The sequence below is a fragment of the Leiobunum rupestre genome, chromosome 10 (assembly GCF_980474605.1).
Source record: "Leiobunum rupestre chromosome 10, qqLeiRupe1.1.hap1, whole genome shotgun sequence".
Taxonomy (NCBI): Eukaryota; Metazoa; Arthropoda; class Arachnida; order Opiliones; family Sclerosomatidae; genus Leiobunum; species Leiobunum rupestre.
The window spans coordinates 27,161,680-27,183,089 of NC_143393.1; the positions used below are offsets into that span (position 1 = coordinate 27,161,680).

Sequence of the window (21,410 nt, forward strand, 5' to 3'; positions counted from 1 at the left end):
AACTACTGATAGCTTCATCCCTTGTAGCAGCACCACAAATGAAAGAGAGGGAGACAGGCAAAGGGTTCAAAACTTTAGTATTTATAGACGAAGAGGTATTATCAAAAACTTCCACATGCTGCTCAATAGACGTACACAAAACATTATCAATGGATATGCTTGATACGAAAAGCTTAAACACAAAGGTGGGAGAGCAATTAGTTAAAAGATCCGCGCGAAGTCAATCGCCGACTGAAAAACGAGAGACTATAGTTACTTGATGATCAAGAAATCCAAATGATAAACAACGCAAATTTAAAGCAACACAAAGCATTTATTTGCAATACCGAAAACCAAAAACAACTACCTAACCTAACAAAGCGCACAAAATAAAGGTAGCTAAGAAATTTTTAAACCGCCGCTTCTTACACTTTCTAAAATACAACTGCCTCAACAAAAGTCATAAGCGCGAGGCTAATTTTTACCACAAAACGGAATTTTGGGCAGCGAGGCTACTCCGCGCTCCCATTGGTCAGGATCCATAGAAATTTTTCCCAACATTCCGAAACCGTGACGTCGAAAATGGATTGGGACCCCAACAATAGCTTGACGCGATGGAAAATACGAGGTTTTCCGAAAGGGATTTCCAACGTGAAAGAAAACACTGAGCAAAAATACATAATACAACAATTAAATGAAACTTGAAAAATATAAAACTAAAAATACAATTACAAGAATTAAATACAAATGAAAAAATTTACACAACGACAATTATATACACTTAAACGTAATGCAATTAAACTATGGTTTAATTAATTTTTAATAAACAATCAGAGTGTTTATTAGTTTTACTGATATCGGCAGATTTCCGAGGATAGCCAGAGTTCCTACACAGTACTGATGAGCCCCAAAAGGGCGAAACCGGTCTACTGTTGGAATCTCTGGCTGAAATTTTGACTTTTGATAATTAATTTTTATATACAAGAAAGGGGGCAAGAATTTAATTTTTAACAATGCTAGGGGTTACGGCAGAAACCTCACTCGCTATATCATTCCCAAACAAGTCTGTGGTACATATTACATCACTATTTACATTCAATACACACGTTTTGTTACACAAATGTAGGTAGGTAGCGTGGACTTCACTCTCTGAGGATATGAAACTCTGGCGAGTGTCTTTAATCAATATTTGGTGAGTAGTGTTATAAATGAGAGAACGCTCTATGAGGCACTATTGAGGTATCTGGGCGCCGGGCACCGTACCTCACAGAAATAACATGGGGCACTATTTGACGGTGTCTAGAAAAAAAAGTACCGGTTCAACATCGACGCGTTTGAGACACCTAATGAGGCACCGGGACACCGGCACCGTGCCTCATAGAAATAACATGGGGCACCATTTGACGGTGACCGGCACCGTGCCTCATAGAAATAACATGGGACACTTTTTGACGGTGTCTAGAAATAACATGGGGCACTATTTGACGGTGTCTAGAAAAAAGGACCGGCTCAACATCGACGCGTTCGCCGACCGTAAATCCTCATAGAATTAACATGAAGTATTATTTAACGGTATCTCACGACCACCATGCCGCATAGAATTAACATGGGGAATTATATTGACGGTATTTGATGCGTACACCGGTCGTAATTGTACTGCGAGAGAGCTGTGAGTACCGTATCTCATAGAAAATACATGGAGACGAGGATTTGAATATTGACCGTGAATTGTTCAATCGCGTATTGCGTGGATATACCCTTAATTTACAAAGCCTGCTTAATCTGCTGTTTCGAACGTGGTGGTATAATCCTAATTGTTTAAGGCGTGGTACAAAGTGCAACAAAGTTTACTATAAAAGCCAGAATTTCCCTTTAAAATATCATTCTGAAGTAGGATCCCAGAGTCCCTTGCAACTTGGAATTCGAATTCTAATACGATGTAAGTATGGATGTAGCTAGTTATATAAACGGTTTCTAAAAATTATGAAACGTTTGAGGGAATCGTTTCTTATATTTTATTATTAATTAATTAAAGGTCGGAAGGAAATTCGTGTATTATTGAAGTCAACTTTATGAGGTCCAACGATGAGTACGTCGTTAAAGAACTAGCGTTTTTGGTTGTGGAAACTGGGGATAATGGGGTTTACTCATTTAAACCACCTTTTCCTTACAACGAGCTAAGCGCGAAAGACAGGAGACTGTGCGGTTGGATCTCTAGGCATATTTGTGGGATGCTTTGGGACGAGGGTGAACATGAGCTGGACCAGTTGGATGGGATAGTTACCAACATAAAATCCAAAGCGGCAACCTTTTACACAAAGGGGATGGAAAAAGAATTGTACCTTTCCGAACTTTTTGGAAAAAGACTGGTGAACGTCGAAGATTTAGGGTGCCCTAAGTACCAAGAACTTTCCGATCCCTGTCCAATAGTGTGTAAATATCATTCTAATAATTCAAATTGCGCGTTGTTCAAAGCGCAGAAAATAAAATTATGGAATATGTAATATTGTCATGAAAATAAAATATTTTGATTCAAACCATTTAACCGTTTCTTAACTCAATAACAATAACGTTTTACGAATAATTCTGAAAGCTTTATCTATTGAATAAAAGTCAACCATCCCCGACCTCTAACTATAATAACCGAATGTGAAGCACTTTGTTGTTCCGAGTCTATATCATATTTGTAATATTTATCGATTAAACTATCACGTTGATATACAAATTCCATTTTCAATCTGGTTAGATCCGATAGAAACACTAAGATAACCAATTTCGAAATGTAAGAAATGTACATCGAACTTTTAAAATATATTTTTGCTTTAAAATTAAATCCGTTCACATACAAATGCAGAGATAACCAATTTCGAAATGTAAGGAATGTACATCGAACTTTTGTTATTGTAAATTCCACCTTTCGACTAGTATATAAGCTCGTGCTGATTTAGTTAAAGTCATACAGACTTCTGAATAATAACTGGAAACATGTCATCTTTAGACAAAACAGTAGTAGTGGCGGTCTTAAAATATACAGCTACCTTGGGCCCAATTCCAGGTCGCCCCGATTTACCCCATTTTAATTTTAGAACCTTCGAAGTTGTTATTCGAAAATATCATAAAGGATTTTGGTGCCACTTTGAACCCGATCCAGAAAGCAACACCATCAAAGTCCACCTTTGCTACCACCCTAATATTGCTAAAATAAGACTGGCCTTCGGAGGGATGATGGCATTAATTCAGGTATCATGAGTATGGTTATTTTTGGAAAACCTTTTTTTTTTTACAAAAGACTGTGTTTTTATTTTATTATGTTTTTTTAAAGTTGGAGAAGATGGATTTGACTATTACTGTGGAGGAGGATGTCCAAGCCTCTACGCTTTTTTGGCAATGAACTCCATCCCATTGCTCTCCACATCTCCCACACATTATCCTTCAACTTCTTCCGCAGCCACCTCCTCGTCATCGGTCACATCAGTATCACCTACTTCAACACCTCAAGCATCGACATCCTTATCCCCCACTTCTCCCACCTCTCGAAACTTAAAAAAGAGGAGCACACCGGTGGAAAAGTCAATTAAAAAAAAACAGAAAAAAAGATCACCTAATGACGAAAAAAATAAAAAAAAATGATCATAACGGTGATTTGGAAGCTTTGCTGGCTTTAGAAGACGTCATAAAGCAAACTCTCGGAGAAGAGTTTCAAAATTTATAATTTTAAAAATAAATAAATAAATGCAAAAAAACAATGTTTTTTTTTCTTACATATAAAAGACATATTATATTTTAGTTCTAAATAGATGTACCACTGAATAGTAATGGATATGTCAGTGAACACCAATTAAAAAAAAATTAAAAATAATACTGGAAATATTGGTTAACGTTATCATATTACAAAATCTACAGTGGGATACATAGAGTTTTTATAAATAAAAATATCTCACATATATGGAGTTCAGAGTCTAACACATATCAGATCTATAGGCATGAAAGCGGAGGGTATAAAAGATCGGGTCAGTCCTCCACTCTTTACCAGTTGCGATAAACAGCTAGACCATACAAATGTTTCCGTGTACCGTATGCGCGAAACAGTTTTCTAAAAAGTCAATTTTAAATCGCCACGTACGAGAACAACACGAAAATGTAAAATATGTTTGTTCAACCTGTAACATTAGTTTTGCGCGAAGATACAAATTAATTCAACATTCGCGAGTTCATCAGCTTAGCCCACTTTCAGCCACACCAGACCACCGATATCAAGACAACCCCCAACCGCTTCAAAATCTCCTAACCGTCGGCGTATCCGAGCAATCGGCGGACGATTTTCTTCAAAACATCGAAGAAGTCTCCGTTCTTGAGGACGCTATCGTCAGTTCGCGGTATACTCCGAAAACGACCCAAACAGACTCCGAAATATTAATTTTAACATTAAAACCAGCATTAATGAAGTATTTAAAAAATCACTTAAATAAGAAGCGGGGCTTAAAGTGGAACATTTTTATTCGCGTGAGATACGTACGCGAATTGAACGATGGTGCGGAAGTCGAGGCATTACCGTATTTCCGGTGCAAAACTCAAGCAACACTTTTACCAGATGTAATACCAACACAAATAGACTCGTGTGTGAAGCAAATTACACACGCGATTGAGGAATTCCAAGATATGGGCAGTGGCTGGACCATAGATCGTATCTTGTTTCTTCAAATCGATAATATAGCGTACATACCGCTGGTCGGGGGTACGTATATAAATCTCCCCCCTGAGCTCAATAATACCGGCAAAGGAGTATTAAATATTAAAACCAAAGACCAAAAGTGTTTCTTGTGGTGCGTCCTCGCTAAACTTAATCCACAACCTCCAAATTCCCATCGCGATAATCAGAATAAATACGTGATGTTTGAAAAAGAATTAGACTGCAGTGACATTTCGTTTACTTTCGAATTAAATCATTTTAAACTCAAAAAATTTGAAAATAAAAATAATCTATCTATCAACGTTTACGGCTACGAAAAAGTAGTTTTTCCTCTTCATGTAAGCGAAAACAGAGCCCCCGAAGATCGGCAAATAGATCTGCTTTATCTCAAGTCAAAAGGAAACCAACATTTTTGCCTAATTACGGATATTAGTCGACTATTGAGTCATTTCACAAACCATAACGGGAAAATTCACGTGCGTCGTTATTGCTTACATCGCTTTTCAGGACAAAATAGTGCTAGAAACCATAGTGAACACGTGAAAAACTGCAACGTTTACGACCCCCAACTTGTCAAAATGCCACACAAAAATCCCGTTTTAAAATTCGAAAAAATTGATTGGCTTCAAAAGGTAAAAAATAATTTCGGAAATTCATGAATTTAAGAGCTTAACACATTTATTTTTAGGTTCCCTACGTCATTTATGCGGATTTTGAATCTATAATTGACAGAATCCAGTCTTGTTTACCCGATTCCTCACTATCATCAACAACGAAACTTTCGGAGCACGTAGCTTGTGGTTTTAGTTACGTCGTAATAGGACCCGACGGTATTCATATTTGGTTTCATTAAAAAGTTTTTTTCGCTACGACGTTTATCATTATTACAGGAAAGCCAAATGCCCCTGTTACGTATAGGGGAACCGACGCTATCGACATTTTTCTTGAAAGTTTGTTGATGGAACGGAGCACCATCACCAAATTATTGAAGGAAAATATTCCAATGAATCTCACACCAGTCGAAGAAGAATTGTGCCGTACCGCGACACAATGTTACGTGTGTCAGAAAATTCTTACGCAAGATGATCCGACAGTCAGAGATCATTGTCATTATACCGGTACGACTTACGTATTTGATTATTTTAGATATAAATAAGTTAACGCGTAATTATAATTATTAGGACGTTTCCGGGGAGTCGCGCATAATTCTTGTAATCTAAAGCTGCGAGTGGGAAATTTCACGCCGGTCATCATGCATAATTTATCACGGTATTGTATTTTTTCTTTAATTCGAATATTTACAAACTATAACGTGTTTATATAAAATTTCAGATACGATGCCCATCTTATCATGCAAAGGATTGGGTTGATAAAAAGTGTAAACATTTCCTGTATTCCATCTAACGCCGAAACGTATATCAGCTTCACTTTCGGTCGCCTCCGTTTCATCGATTCTATTCGCTTTATGCCCGCTAGTCTCGAAACTTTAATTTCAAATTTAGCCACTGGAGGTCAAGAAAAATTCCCCATCTTGAGCTCTTTCTATCCAACTCATCAAATCCCGTATTTGCTCAAAAAGTTAACGTATCCCTACGACTACATGAGTGACGTAGACAAGTTTGAAGAGACAGCACTACCACCCAAAGAGACATTTTTCAACACCCTCACTGGCGAACATTTAACGGATGAGAGTTACGAAAATGTCCGCCAAGTGTGGAACATTTTTAACATACAAAATCTAGGTATTATTTATAGCCCTATTCTATTACTAAATGTAATAGTGGTAGTGATAAAATTCTTCAACAGGTGAACTACACGATTTGTACGTGCAGGCGGATACCCTCCAACTCGCTGACGTATTCGAGAGTTTCCGCGCTATGTGTGTAGAATACTACGGCCTAGATTGCGCGCACGCGTACACGGGACCTGGGACCGTAATTTAAAATACTACGTATCGAAGGGACTTAAACTCACGAAAGTTCACAGAATACTCTCTTTCGATCAGTCTCCCTGGCTTCGCCCATTCATAAATTTCAATACCGAAAAGAGGAAACTTGCCAAAAACAGTTTTGAAAAAGATTTTTTCAAACTTTTAAACAACTCCTGTTTTGGACGATAGTGAACTACGTATCGCTCTTTGTTGTTGAGATTAGGGACGAGCTTAGGCAGAGTGTCTTTTGCGGGGAGGTTTAATCTTTGAAGCATCAGTTTGTAATAGGAAGAAAATTGATCCGTAGTTATTCTTTGAGATTCGGGTGCGAGGGGGTAGCAGTTGTGTTCATGATGCAACTCAACGGGGTATTCCAAGTCGACTTCCAAAATGAAGCCGTAGGGAGACTCGTGCGATAAAGTAAGCACATGTTTATGGGTGTAGTCGAGTAGGTCTTCGACGGGAACCCAAGCGAACCTACTCGTGGGTAAGTAATCGACCATGGCGAACCCGTAGAGATTATTTTTGGCCGTAGTATTCTACACACATAGCGCGGAAACTCTCGAATACGTCAGCGAGTTGGAGGGTATCCGCCTGCACGTACAAATCGTGTAGTTCACCTGTTGAAGAATTTTATCACTACCACTATTACATTTAGTAATAGAATAGGGCTATAAATAATACCTAGATTTTGTATGTTAAAAATGTTCCACACTTGGCGGACATTTTCGTAACTCTCATCCGTTAAATGTTCGCCAGTGAGGGTGTTGAAAAATGTCTCTTTGGGTGGTAGTGCTGTCTCTTCAAACTTGTCTACGTCACTCATGTAGTCGTAGGGATACGTTAACTTTTTGAGCAAATACGGGATTTGATGAGTTGGATAGAAAGAGCTCAAGATGGGGAATTTTTCTTGACCTCCAGTGGCTAAATTTGAAATTAAAGTTTCGAGACTAGCGGGCATAAAGCGAATAGAATCGATGAAACGGAGGCGACCGAAAGTGAAGCTGATATACGTTTCGGCGTTAGATGGAATACAGGAAATGTTTACACTTTTTATCAACCCAATCCTTTGCATGATAAGATGGGCATCGTATCTGAAATTTTATATAAACACGTTATAGTTTGTAAATATTCGAATTAAAGAAAAAATACAATACCGTGATAAATTATGCATGATGACCGGCGTGAAATTTCCCACTCGCAGCTTTAGATTACAAGAATTATGCGCGACTCCCCGGAAACGTCCTAATAATTATAATTACGCGTTAACTTATTTATATCTAAAATAATCAAATACGTAAGTCGTACCGGTATAATGACAATGATCTCTGACTGTCGGATCATCTTGCGTAAGAATTTTCTGACACACGTAACATTGTGTCGCGGTACGGCACAATTCTTCTTCGACTGGTGTGAGATTCATTGGAATATTTTCCTTCAATAATTTGGTGATGGTGCTCCGTTCCATCAACAAACTTTCAAGAAAAATGTCGATAGCGTCGGTTCCCCTATACGTAACAGGGGCATTTGGCTTTCCTGTAATAATGATAAACGTCGTAGCGAAAAAAACTTTTTAATGAAACCAAATATGAATACCGTCGGGTCCTATTACGACGTAACTAAAACCACAAGCTACGTGCTCCGAAAGTTTCGTTGTTGATGATAGTGAGGAATCGGGTAAACAAGACTGGATTCTGTCAATTATAGATTCAAAATCCGCATAAATGACGTAGGGAACCTAAAAATAAATGTGTTAAGCTCTTAAATTCATGAATTTCCGAAATTATTTTTTACCTTTTGAAGCCAATCAATTTTTTCGAATTTTAAAACGGGATTTTTGTGTGGCATTTTGACAAGTTGGGGGTCGTAAACGTTGCAGTTTTTCACGTGTTCACTATGGTTTCTAGCACTATTTTGTCCTGAAAAGCGATGTAAGCAATAACGACGCACGTGAATTTTCCCGTTATGGTTTGTGAAATGACTCAATAGTCGACTAATATCCGTAATTAGGCAAAAATGTTGGTTTCCTTTTGACTTGAGATAAAGCAGATCTATTTGCCGATCTTCGGGGGCTCTGTTTTCGCTTACATGAAGAGGAAAAACTACTTTTTCGTAGCCGTAAACGTTGATAGATAGATTATTTTTTATTTTCAAATTTTTTGAGTTTAAAATGATTTAATTCGAAAGTAAACGAAATGTCACTGCAGTCTAATTCTTTTTCAAACATCACGTATTTATTCTGATTATCGCGATGGGAATTTGGAGGTTGTGGATTAAGTTTAGCGAGGACGCACCACAAGAAACACTTTTGGTCTTTGGTTTTAATATTTAATACTCCTTTGCCGGTATTATTGAGCTCAGGGGGGAGATTTATATACGTACCCCCGACCAGCGGTATGTACGCTATATTATCGATTTGAAGAAACAAGATACGATCTATGGTCCAGCCACTGCCCATATCTTGGAATTCCTCAATCGCGTGTGTAATTTGCTTCACACACGAGTCTATTTGTGTTGGTATTACATCTGGTAAAAGTGTTGCTTGAGTTTTGCACCGGAAATACGGTAATGCCTCGACTTCCGCACCATCGTTCAATTCGCGTACGTATCTCACGCGAATAAAAATGTTCCACTTTAAGCCCCGCTTCTTATTTAAGTGATTTTTTAAATACTTCATTAATGCTGGTTTTAATGTTAAAATTAATATTTCGGAGTCTGTTTGGGTCGTTTTCGGAGTATACCGCGAACTGACGATAGCGTCCTCAAGAACGGAGACTTCTTCGATGTTTTGAAGAAAATCGTCCGCCGATTGCTCGGATACGCCGACGGTTAGGAGATTTTGAAGCGGTTGGGGGTTGTCTTGATATCGGTGGTCTGGTGTGGCTGAAAGTGGGCTAAGCTGATGAACTCGCGAATGTTGAATTAATTTGTATCTTCGCGCAAAACTAATGTTACAGGTTGAACAAACATATTTTACATTTTCGTGTTGTTCTCGTACGTGGCGATTTAAAATTGACTTTTTAGAAAACTGTTTCGCGCATACGGTACACGGAAACATTTGTATGGTCTAGCTGTTTATCGCAACTGGTAAAGAGTGGAGGACTGACCCGATCTTTTATACCCTCCGCTTTCATGCCTATAGATCTGATATGTGTTAGACTCTGAACTCCATATATGTGAGATATTTTTATTTATAAAAACTCTATGTATCCCACTGTAGATTTTGTAATATGATAACGTTAACCAATATTTCCAGTATTATTTTTAATTTTTTTTTAATTGGTGTTCACTGACATATCCATTACTATTCAGTGGTACATCTATTTAGAACTAAAATATAATATGTCTTTTATATGTAAGAAAAAAAAACATTGTTTTTTTGCATTTATTTATTTATTTTTAAAATTATAAATTTTGAAACTCTTCTCCGAGAGTTTGCTTTATGACGTCTTCTAAAGCCAGCAAAGCTTCCAAATCACCGTTATGATCATTTTTTTTTATTTTTTTCGTCATTAGGTGATCTTTTTTTCTGTTTTTTTTTAATTGACTTTTCCACCGGTGTGCTCCTCTTTTTTAAGTTTCGAGAGGTGGGAGAAGTGGGGGATAAGGATGTCGATGCTTGAGGTGTTGAAGTAGGTGATACTGATGTGACCGATGACGAGGAGGTGGCTGCGGAAGAAGTTGAAGGATAATGTGTGGGAGATGTGGAGAGCAATGGGATGGAGTTCATTGCCAAAAAAGCGTAGAGGCTTGGACATCCTCCTCCACAGTAATAGTCAAATCCATCTTCTCCAACTTTAAAAAAACATAATAAAATAAAAACACAGTCTTTTGTAAAAAAAAAAGGTTTTCCAAAAATAACCATACTCATGATACCTGAATTAATGCCATCATCCCTCCGAAGGCCAGTCTTATTTTAGCAATATTAGGGTGGTAGCAAAGGTGGACTTTGATGGTGTTGCTTTCTGGATCGGGTTCAAAGTGGCACCAAAATCCTTTATGATATTTTCGAATAACAACTTCGAAGGTTCTAAAATTAAAATGGGGTAAATCGGGGCGACCTGGAATTGGGCCCAAGGTAGCTGTATATTTTAAGACCGCCACTACTACTGTTTTGTCTAAAGATGACATGTTTCCAGTTATTATTCAGAAGTCTGTATGACTTTAACTAAATCAGCACGAGCTTATATACTAGTCGAAAGGTGGAATTTACAATAACAAAAGTTCGATGTACATTCCTTACATTTCGAAATTGGTTATCTCTGCATTTGTATGTGAACGGATTTAATTTTAAAGCAAAAATATATTTTAAAAGTTCGATGTACATTTCTTACATTTCGAAATTGGTTATCTTAGTGTTTCTATCGGATCTAACCAGATTGAAAATGGAATTTGTATATCAACGTGATAGTTTAATCGATAAATATTACAAATATGATATAGACTCGGAACAACAAAGTGCTTCACATTCGGTTATTATAGTTAGAGGTCGGGGATGGTTGACTTTTATTCAATAGATAAAGCTTTCAGAATTATTCGTAAAACGTTATTGTTATTGAGTTAAGAAACGGTTAAATGGTTTGAATCAAAATATTTTATTTTCATGACAATATTACATATTCCATAATTTTATTTTCTGCGCTTTGAACAACGCGCAATTTGAATTATTAGAATGATATTTACACACTATTGGACAGGGATCGGAAAGTTCTTGGTACTTAGGGCACCCTAAATCTTCGACGTTCACCAGTCTTTTTCCAAAAAGTTCGGAAAGGTACAATTCTTTTTCCATCCCCTTTGTGTAAAAGGTTGCCGCTTTGGATTTTATGTTGGTAACTATCCCATCCAACTGGTCCAGCTCATGTTCACCCTCGTCCCAAAGCATCCCACAAATATGCCTAGAGATCCAACCGCACAGTCTCCTGTCTTTCGCGCTTAGCTCGTTGTAAGGAAAAGGTGGTTTAAATGAGTAAACCCCATTATCCCCAGTTTCCACAACCAAAAACGCTAGTTCTTTAACGACGTACTCATCGTTGGACCTCATAAAGTTGACTTCAATAATACACGAATTTCCTTCCGACCTTTAATTAATTAATAATAAAATATAAGAAACGATTCCCTCAAACGTTTCATAATTTTTAGAAACCGTTTATATAACTAGCTACATCCATACTTACATCGTATTAGAATTCGAATTCCAAGTTGCAAGGGACTCTGGGATCCTACTTCAGAATGATATTTTAAAGGGAAATTCTGGCTTTTATAGTAAACTTTGTTGCACTTTGTACCACGCCTTAAACAATTAGGATTATACCACCACGTTCGAAACAGCAGATTAAGCAGGCTTTGTAAATTAAGGGTATATCCACGCAATACGCGATTGAACAATTCACGGTCAATATTCAAATCCTCGTCTCCATGTATTTTCTATGAGATACGGTACTCACAGCTCTCTCGCAGTACAATTACGACCGGTGTACGCATCAAATACCGTCAATATAATTCCCCATGTTAATTCTATGCGGCATGGTGGTCGTGAGATACCGTTAAATAATACTTCATGTTAATTCTATGAGGATTTACGGTCGGCGAACGCGTCGATGTTGAGCCGGTCCTTTTTTCTAGACACCGTCAAATAGTGCCCCATGTTATTTCTAGACACCGTCAAAAAGTGTCCCATGTTATTTCTATGAGGCACGGTGCCGGTCACCGTCAAATGGTGCCCCATGTTATTTCTATGAGGCACGGTGCCGGTGTCCCGGTGCCTCATTAGGTGTCTCAAACGCGTCGATGTTGAACCGGTACTTTTTTTTCTAGACACCGTCAAATAGTGCCCCATGTTATTTCTGTGAGGTACGGTGCCCGGCGCCCAGATACCTCAATAGTGCCTCATAGAGCGTTCTCTCATTTATAACACTACTCACCAAATATTGATTAAAGACACTCGCCAGAGTTTCATATCCTCAGAGAGTGAAGTCCACGCTACCTACCTACATTTGTGTAACAAAACGTGTGTATTGAATGTAAATAGTGATGTAATATGTACCACAGACTTGTTTGGGAATGATATAGCGAGTGAGGTTTCTGCCGTAACCCCTAGCATTGTTAAAAATTAAATTCTTGCCCCCTTTCTTGTATATAAAAATTAATTATCAAAAGTCAAAATTTCAGCCAGAGATTCCAACAGTAGACCGGTTTCGCCCTTTTGGGGCTCATCAGTACTGTGTAGGAACTCTGGCTATCCTCGGAAATCTGCCGATATCAGTAAAACTAATAAACACTCTGATTGTTTATTAAAAATTAATTAAACCATAGTTTAATTGCATTACGTTTAAGTGTATATAATTGTCGTTGTGTAAATTTTTTCATTTGTATTTAATTCTTGTAATTGTATTTTTAGTTTTATATTTTTCAAGTTTCATTTAATTGTTGTATTATGTATTTTTGCTCAGTGTTTTCTTTCACGTTGGAAATCCCTTTCGGAAAACCTCGTATTTTCCATCGCGTCAAGCTATTGTTGGGGTCCCAATCCATTTTCGACGTCACGGTTTCGGAATGTTGGGAAAAATTTCTATGGATCCTGACCAATGGGAGCGCGGAGTAGCCTCGCTGCCCAAAATTCCGTTTTGTGGTAAAAATTAGCCTCGCGCTTATGACTTTTGTTGAGGCAGTTGTATTTTAGAAAGTGTAAGAAGCGGCGGTTTAAAAATTTCTTAGCTACCTTTATTTTGTGCGCTTTGTTAGGTTAGGTAGTTGTTTTTGGTTTTCGGTATTGCAAATAAATGCTTTGTGTTGCTTTAAATTTGCGTTGTTTATCATTTGGATTTCTTGATCATCAAGTAACTATAGTCTCTCGTTTTTCAGTCGGCGATTGACTTCGCGCGGATCTTTTAACTAATTGCTCTCCCACCTTTGTGTTTAAGCTTTTCGTATCAAGCATATCCATTGATAATGTTTTGTGTACGTCTATTGAGCAGCATGTGGAAGTTTTTGATAATACCTCTTCGTCTATAAATACTAAAGTTTTGAACCCTTTGCCTGTCTCCCTCTCTTTCATTTGTGGTGCTGCTACAAGGGATGAAGCTATCAGTAGTTCTTATTGTTCTAAGAAAAAACGGGTCAAGAGGGGTAAAAGACAGAGCCAGAAGCGCAAATGCAGTCGGCCCGCCTTTGGTTTTCTTAACATTCAGGGTGGTAGGGGTTTCCAAAGGTGGGAAGAGATGGCCCAGATTTTGAAAAAGTAGATATTAATGTTTTTTGGGGTGGTTGAATCACACCTCCGAGATGGGGAAACCCCTCCTGGGTTGCCAACCTCATTTAAGTGGGAGGGAGTCAATCGCACCAAGAAGGAGAAGAGACTGGGGGAAATTGGTATTGTTTTCCCGCAGTCTGAGGAAGTGAGGATGTCATAATTCACCGCCGCTGTCGGGAGCATATGTGGTTCAGCCATGTAGCGTTTCCCAAAGTCAGTTTTTCTGTGATATACTGTGCGACAGGTACGCAACCCCGAGTGATTGAATGGAATGAGAATATATACACGTGCCTGCAGGAAGACATTTTATTTGAACAACGACGAGGCCACAAAATATGTTTGATGGGCGATTTTAATGGGCACATTGCGGAACTGGAAGAAGAAAATATTAACGGCTTGCGTATGAAGACTTTTGTGGATATGAATAATTTGGTTATTGCTAACTTGACTCCTTGCTGTAACGGCCAATTCACCTGGCATGGTAGAGACTCGCGCACCACTGTTGATTACGTTTTATGTAGTGAAGAGTTGATTGATAATGTGGTAGAAATGAAAATAGACGAAGCTGGCGACTCGAGCGTGGGTAGTGACCATAACTCCATTTATGTGACAATGAACTTTCAGCCGCCACAAGGGGGGGCCTTACCTCTGTTTACAGAACCTACAAAAGATGTAAATGCATGAACTACCAGTACTCTGGATATTAGATGATGAAGATAGTTTAGTTGCCTTTCGCAATAGAATGGAGGAGCTTGTTGAACAGGGGCTGCAAAATTATGAAGACTTCACAACGGCAATGCGTGATACCATGATGGCTACTCTTCAAAGGAAACCACCAGGTGCCGCAAAGGGAAAAACAGGGTATAAACTGAAGCAGTGGTGGGACGATGAAGTCAAATCGGCGATTAATAAACGAAAGGAAGCAAATAGACAGCATCGAAAAGCGTTGGCCTCCGGACAGTCTCCGGAAATTATTCTAAGCTTGTGACAACGGAACAGAGCTGCTAAAACATCGGCCACATCTCTGATTGCGGTAAAGAAGAGAGCATTTGACAAGAAACTTGAAAAAAGTATCTGTAGTGCGGGGAAGGACAAAGGAAAACAAATTTGGCGCTACTTGAAAAAGCTACGTAATTCCAGCAAGTCTGTTAAGAGATCGAGCCGGGGTCTGAAGTCTAAGCGGGGTTCGCTGCTCCATACCCCCGATGAAATTATAGAGAGGATTATTGAGTATGTGTATGATCTTGAACAAGAACTACTCTTGGCGCCGGCTCCAATTTCGGGGTGTCCTAATCCGACCCCTGATTTCACTCCGTTACAATTCACTGTGATAGAAGTCATTCGAGCCATACAAGGTCTAAATTCGGGTAAAGCAGCTGGTTGGGATGGCATCTATGCCGAGTGTCTTAAACACCTCGGCCCTCGAGCCTGCTCTGCTCTGTGTATGATTTTTAACGATATCCTCGATAATGGCGTTGTTCCTATCTCGTGGCATACAGCAAAGGTGTCTCTAATATTCAAAGGGAAAGGAAAGAATCTTACGGAAATGGACTCCTATAGGCCGATTGCATGTAGTCACTTCGGTGTTGTACAAACTTTTTGCCTTGATTTTAACGGACCGTTTGAGTGAGACTTTGGAAGACAATGACTTACTCAGTGAGGGCCAAGGTGGTTTTAGAAGGGATCGGCGCCTTGGGGATCATCTATTTGTCATCTGTCACCTGCTTGAAATTTCAAGATCTATAGATCAATTCCTCTTGAGGTGGCTAAAAACGCAATAAAAATATTTTTTTCAGTTCAAACTTTGAAAATGACCCTAATAATATTTAGTATTTATTTTCCGATAGAGTTAGGCCTAATAAGCCGACTATCATAACGACCATTTTATTTCTTACATTTCATACCCATAGCACGGTTTATAGAATCTACACAAGTAGTACACAGGTTGGAGCTCCCTGTACCTTCGTACTTGCTAGCGATTAGGTCCCCTTATTTTCTACTGCCTGCCAACCCTGTTCCAGACTTAGCTATCTATGCGCCACCTGTATAGAGATAGAAAATAAGTAGAGGCCCAGACAGGGGGAAAAAAGAGTTGCTTTCTGTTATGAAAATTTAATCCCCCCCCCCCCCCCCGTGGCATGCGTTATAGGGAAGGAGCACGTAGCGCCACCACACCGTTCTGGAGGAACTAGAAATCGTCGCCTGAAAGCAAAATCCACGTAACTATATACACAAGTCTTAAGAAGTTACGTGGATTTTGCTTTCAGGTTTACAGGTTTACAGGTTTATTAATTGCCGTAGTTATACACCCTTTTATAACAGGGCGGCTCCGACACAGGGCCGGAGCTCAGCCTACAATTTTAGCGTTTTAAAGTTATGAAAAGTTACGAAAATTATAACATTTAAACTATTAAGTCCTCATACAATAAACACTCTACAAACGCAAAACAATAAATAATAAAAAACGCACAAAAATATTAAGTCCCCAAAAATATAAGTCGTATTAAAAGTCTTTTTAGGCGGCTCAACTACTTTTCCTTTACACATCTCAGCCACCCTTACTTCAAGTTGACCAATGTCCTTTATAACTTCATTCCTATCACCCCTAGCATCCTCTGACAAAAATCAAGAAACGTAAAAAACGTAAAAAGGGTCAGTGAAACTTATCGCGGCGCCATTGCTCCCTGGCTTTGTGCCATTCCAACAAGATACATTTAACTCCTACAGGGTTCCAATCAGAGCGCCCAAAGCCAACCATATCTTTGAGAAACGAGCCAAACCATTCAGCCCTACAGTCATTACTCGTGGTACTCGTACCCACAGCAGGACACTCCGCCAAAACATGTTCAATATCTTCATAATACCACCCGCTCAAAGAACATTCAGGTGAGCAGTCTGTCAGCTGACTCTGACACCCCGCTGTCAACAGTGACCCAGATCGGGCCTGGAACAGCAGACTGCTGCTCTTTGTTCCGTCATAAAACATCTCCGGAGCTGGTTTTTCCTTAGCCGAGTATTGTCGTAGACTGTCTTTGCTCAGTACTCTAGCTTTCCAAGCACATTCAGACGCATTTTTTACCTCGTTCTCCACTATGTTAATCCACTGTATATACGTTTCAGCCGTTCCTCTGTTTGTACCAGCCCCATGCGAACGATCCAGACGCTCCACAGCTTTTGTCCACTCCGTGTGAATACCGTTTTTTCCTATATAGAGGAACATTTTCTTTACTAGCCTTCTCTCAGGGAGAAATTTAAGTCTTCCCAAATACTACAATTTACTCTTAGCTTCACTATCACGAAACAGGCTCAACCCCATTTCGCCTTGGATCGCAGCATCTGCTGCCATTGGACCCGCATTTAGGAGTGTTTTACCAACATCCCGCTGAGCTCTATCCAATACCTCTAGAGTTTTGGGCGAATAACAGACTACCTCGTTGGCAAAAGTCAAGGCTGGGACAGCCACAGTTTTCCAGATGATACGACTCCCTTGCTGAGGTGCACATACCCCAACGAAGCCTTTGCGCCTTCGCAATGAGTGCTCTCTCTCTTGTTTTCTGTTTGAGATGTGTTTTCAATTTTAACGCCCAGGTACGTGTATTCTGTGAACTCCTCCATTTCGCGACCCTGATGGAGCAGAAGGATCTGGCCTGGCGGACCTTTGAAGGACATAAATTTTGATTTCACAGAACTGAAGGTAAGCCCGACATCCTTTGCAAATGAGCTTGCTATATCAAGTAATCCCTGCATGTCTTTGGGGTTGTTCGCAAATAAAACTATATCGTCAGCGAAGAAGAGGTAGGCCAGGCTGAAGCCATAATTTTCTTAGGTCATCGGAGGAAGCACCGCTCGTATAACAGGGGCATCTAACTTCCTGGCCAGCGAGTCCAAAAACGCAATGAAAAGGATGGGAGATAGAGGACAGCCTTGACGAAGGCCCACTAAGCTATTAACCGCTGGAGTCGATACTCCATCCAGGCTATAGGAGTAATCGCAATGTTCGTACAAACTCTTTATTGCCATTGACAGCGGCCGGGGTATACCCATTTCATCTAGTCTTTTCCATAAAAAGTCTCTCGACACACTGTCATACGCCTTACAACATGTTCGGCCATAAACACTGGCCACAAACTTGATTTCGAAAAAACTACTTGTTTATTTAAAACTGATAATTATTTAAAACTCAATGTTAGAGAGTCGTTAGAAATAATTAAAAAACATAATTCTGACGAGAACCTATTAAATAGAGATGACGGCCCAGGTAGTTTTATCGCTTTGTTTTGGTATAAAAATCTGTTTTGATTTGTTATTATTTATTATTTTTAACCCCCCCCCTTTTTAATCTTTACCTGACACGCTGCTTTTTATGTAAATCAACCTGTATATGTTTTGAATTCTGTATATATTGGCTAACCGCACTACGCTCGAGTTAGACCTGATGAAGTTCCCGAAGGGGTTACGAAACTAGTTGTCGTTTTTATAAATAAAAACCTTTTATCGTACAAGAAGTGGATGTTGTTGTTTTTAAGTTATTTTGTGTCCTTATTAATTTTATTTTTTTTAAATATTAAATCTTTATATCGGGAAAATATTAGAAATTCACCAACAACTCGAAATTTGTGGATCACTAGTGTAGTATTGAAAAAACCCTAACCGTGGCGTTTAATTTTCTCGTTAAAGTTAAATTTACTAGGGAGAGTCCTTTTAGAGTTTGGAATCGCTAGCGACTGAAAATCAACGATTCTCATATATAGACTGTTACTGGATTAAAATAAAGACGGGTTAAAACAACAACAATTTATTTTAGAGAAGCAAAAATTCGTAATGTTACAAAATACTAAGGAGATCTGTTCTCGACCAGTCTCCCATTTCGACTGCCCGCTATTCCTTTTTTACAGCGCCACTTTCTCCAACTGGAGTCAAGTTTTTGAACATGGTGCCCGGGAACAGAACCGAGGAGGATCCCATTGTCCCTTTCTCTTTTATCGAGGCGATTTTTCGGTATTTCCTCAAAGAGCCCGCGTGTCATAAATGGGCTTGGTGCTGCTCTGGGCCCAAGTTTACTTTAATGAGTGCAACTGCACTCGGGACAATAGCAATCCTCGATAGTTCCCCATCCGCCACCACTCTATTTTATGACTCTTGGCGTTTTAGGCCAAAGGGCCTATTTTACAATATTTTGTCATGGAAACATTTTAGACCAAATTATTATTAGTTTTTCCTAGCATTACTATACTTTAAATTTTGTCCTACATTAAGTTTTACCTAAAATTAAATTCAATTAGAATTACAAACCCAGAGTTTTAACAAGTATATTGAGAAGATCAATCTCATTGATGTTTATCGATGTTTTGCACTAAATACTGCAGACGTTAAAAAACCTTCAGTTTGTTACGTTTTTTATGTAAAAAGGTTTCTCATTTAGTTTACGAATATTTTATTACAATTTCTTCCAGATTTTTACTATTATAATTTGAATATACTTGTATTTTGTACCTGGATGATTGCCTAGTTGTCCGCTGTGATCAAAATGAATTGATGAATTAAAATGTAAGAATTAACCTTTTTCAAACTTCTGGAATAACTTTTACAATTGCTAAAAACGCAATAAAAATATTTTTTTTCAGTTCAAACTTTGAAAATGACCCTAATAATATTTAGTATTTATTTTCCGATAGAGTTAGGCCTAATAAGCCGACTATCATAACGACCATTTTATTTCTTACATTTCGTACCCATAGCACGGTTTATAGAATCTACACAGGTTGGAGCTCCCTGTACCTTCGTATTTGCTAGCGATTAGGTCCCCTTATTTTCTACTGCCTGCAAACCCTGTTCCAGACTTAGCTATCTATGCGCCACCTGTATGTTATAAAGAGTACTAATGTGCTTTATATACAATTTGTTAAAAATTAATTTGAAATATAAATACAACAAAAGCTTCACCTGTTTTTTTATTTAATTTATATATTTAAAATTTTAATTTAAAACCAAGATTATAGAGAAAAAAATCCACGCTAAGGCCCAATAATAATATCATATTTTAAAACAGGAAGCTTAAACACATTCCAAAAATACAATTTGAAAATTATAAGGTGTTTTAGGATTAAATAATATGAAAAATAAAGAATTAGTATAAACAATATATTTACCTTAGTTAAATATGAAATTCAGAAAACCTCCTTAGCATTTAGTAAAATTAAATCACTAGTTTTCTCCAGATGACGCTTTCGGCGCCTTAGCCTGCTGATTTCAAACTTCTAAACGCGGGAGTAGCGAGTAAGCGGACCCTCCCATATCCCAAGCGCTCCAACCTGTGTAGATTCTATAAACCGTGGTCATACTTAGGGGTCTTAGGTTACTTATGGTGCTACATATTAATTTTGTTTTCTATTTCCGCAAAAAACACAAAGCACGATGAAATATGGACATTCAATTATGATTTTGGTTTGTGAACCATTGCTGCACCTTTTGTTGCGCAGAACAACGTGACTTAGCCCAACAACTACGTATAAAATACATTAATAATAAATAAAGCTTGATTTTTGATTTGATTTGAACTACTGCCAAGAAACAGCTATTCATATTTACTGGGAAATTAAAAAATTTAAATTTTGAAATCCACCTGCACGGAGCTAATACGGTGCCCTAAAATTTTGCGCTTACTTTGAAATGTGAAAAATAGAGAGCCTAATCCCGCGCTTTAGCTTTGAACTCAATAGGCGATATTATAAAGTCAGATATGCTTGCTCAACTTGTTAAAATGGGATAACGAAATAGTACACTTAAAGCCTACGGATGAATTCATAGGCTCTTTGGTGGGAAAGCTAATGGAAGCATAGTGGAAGGTGGCCTTTCCCATCAAAACAAGAAGGCCACGTTACTTTATTATATCGCCTATAAGGGATAACTATATTATACGTTACGTTGTAGGCGTTCTCCGTTCACGTTTTCATTTGTGCGGGCTCAATGACTACGGTTACATGGAGTTCGGAGCGTCGACGTAAGGAAACGTCGACGTTAATTTTTCTCATGTAACCGCACGAACGTCGACGTTCGGAGAGATACGTCGACTTAACGAAAACTACCTCGAACCGTCGATTTAACGCCTTACGTCGACGTTCGGCGCTGCATGTAACCTCTTTACGACGACGTTTCCTTGGCCAGTAGGGATTTTTTCTACCGCAACTGTTCCGAAATAAATTCGTTTTAATTTGAGTTTTTAGATTATTTACTATTTATATTTATTTTTATATTTATATAATAATTATATAAATATTATTTTATATACTTAATTTTATTTCCTATTAATTTATAAATAATTTAAAATATTTCGAAACAATTTACTAACTACAAATTGCAATTTATAATACTTTTTAAATTATACTGAAAATATAATGAACATAATTTATAATTAATATATATAATAAATTAATCAACGTATGAAAGATGTCTTTTTATATATTATTATTATATGAAATACTTGATATATTTATATTTAAAAATGTATTATTTTATAATTGAATAGCAATAGAAACTTTAGTTAAAATTATATACTAATA

General features: G+C 38.1%; 2 protein-coding genes across 2 annotated transcripts; one reads left to right on the plus strand and one right to left on the minus strand.

Moving 5' to 3' along the window:
* Positions 1-5,672: 5,672 nt before the first annotated feature.
* LOC149925288 (uncharacterized) lies at positions 5,673-6,612 on the plus strand. Its single transcript, XM_090161720.1, has 4 exons — positions 5,673-5,787; positions 5,851-5,938; positions 6,002-6,411; positions 6,476-6,612. Exons 1-4 carry the CDS (start codon positions 5,673-5,675, stop codon positions 6,610-6,612), a joined length of 750 nt encoding a protein of 249 aa, XP_090017846.1.
* Positions 6,613-7,118: 506 nt separating this feature from the next.
* On the minus strand, positions 7,119-8,022 carry LOC149925289 (uncharacterized). Its single transcript, XM_090161721.1, has 4 exons — positions 7,908-8,022; positions 7,757-7,844; positions 7,284-7,693; positions 7,119-7,219 (listed from the first exon to the last, which is right to left on the minus strand). The coding sequence occupies exons 1-4, from the start codon at positions 8,020-8,022 to the stop codon at positions 7,119-7,121; spliced, it is 714 nt and encodes a 237-aa protein (XP_090017847.1).
* Positions 8,023-21,410: the final 13,388 nt, after the last annotated feature.

Excerpts from the sequence above, each read along its gene's own strand:
- LOC149925288 (XM_090161720.1), top strand. The coding sequence starts at position 5,673 with ATGAATCTCACACCAGTCGAAGAAGAATTGTGCCGTACCGCGACACAA. Across the intron at positions 5,939-6,001 it reads ATCATGCATAATTTATCACG|ATACGATGCCCATCTTATCA; the intron begins GTATTGTATTTT and ends ATAAAATTTCAG. Across the intron at positions 6,412-6,475 it reads TTTTAACATACAAAATCTAG|GTGAACTACACGATTTGTAC; the intron begins GTATTATTTATA and ends ATTCTTCAACAG.
- LOC149925289 (XM_090161721.1), bottom strand. The coding sequence starts at position 8,022 with ATGAATCTCACACCAGTCGAAGAAGAATTGTGCCGTACCGCGACACAA. Across the intron at positions 7,845-7,907 it reads AGATCATTGTCATTATACCG|GACGTTTCCGGGGAGTCGCG; the intron begins GTACGACTTACG and ends TATAATTATTAG. Across the intron at positions 7,694-7,756 it reads ATCATGCATAATTTATCACG|ATACGATGCCCATCTTATCA; the intron begins GTATTGTATTTT and ends ATAAAATTTCAG.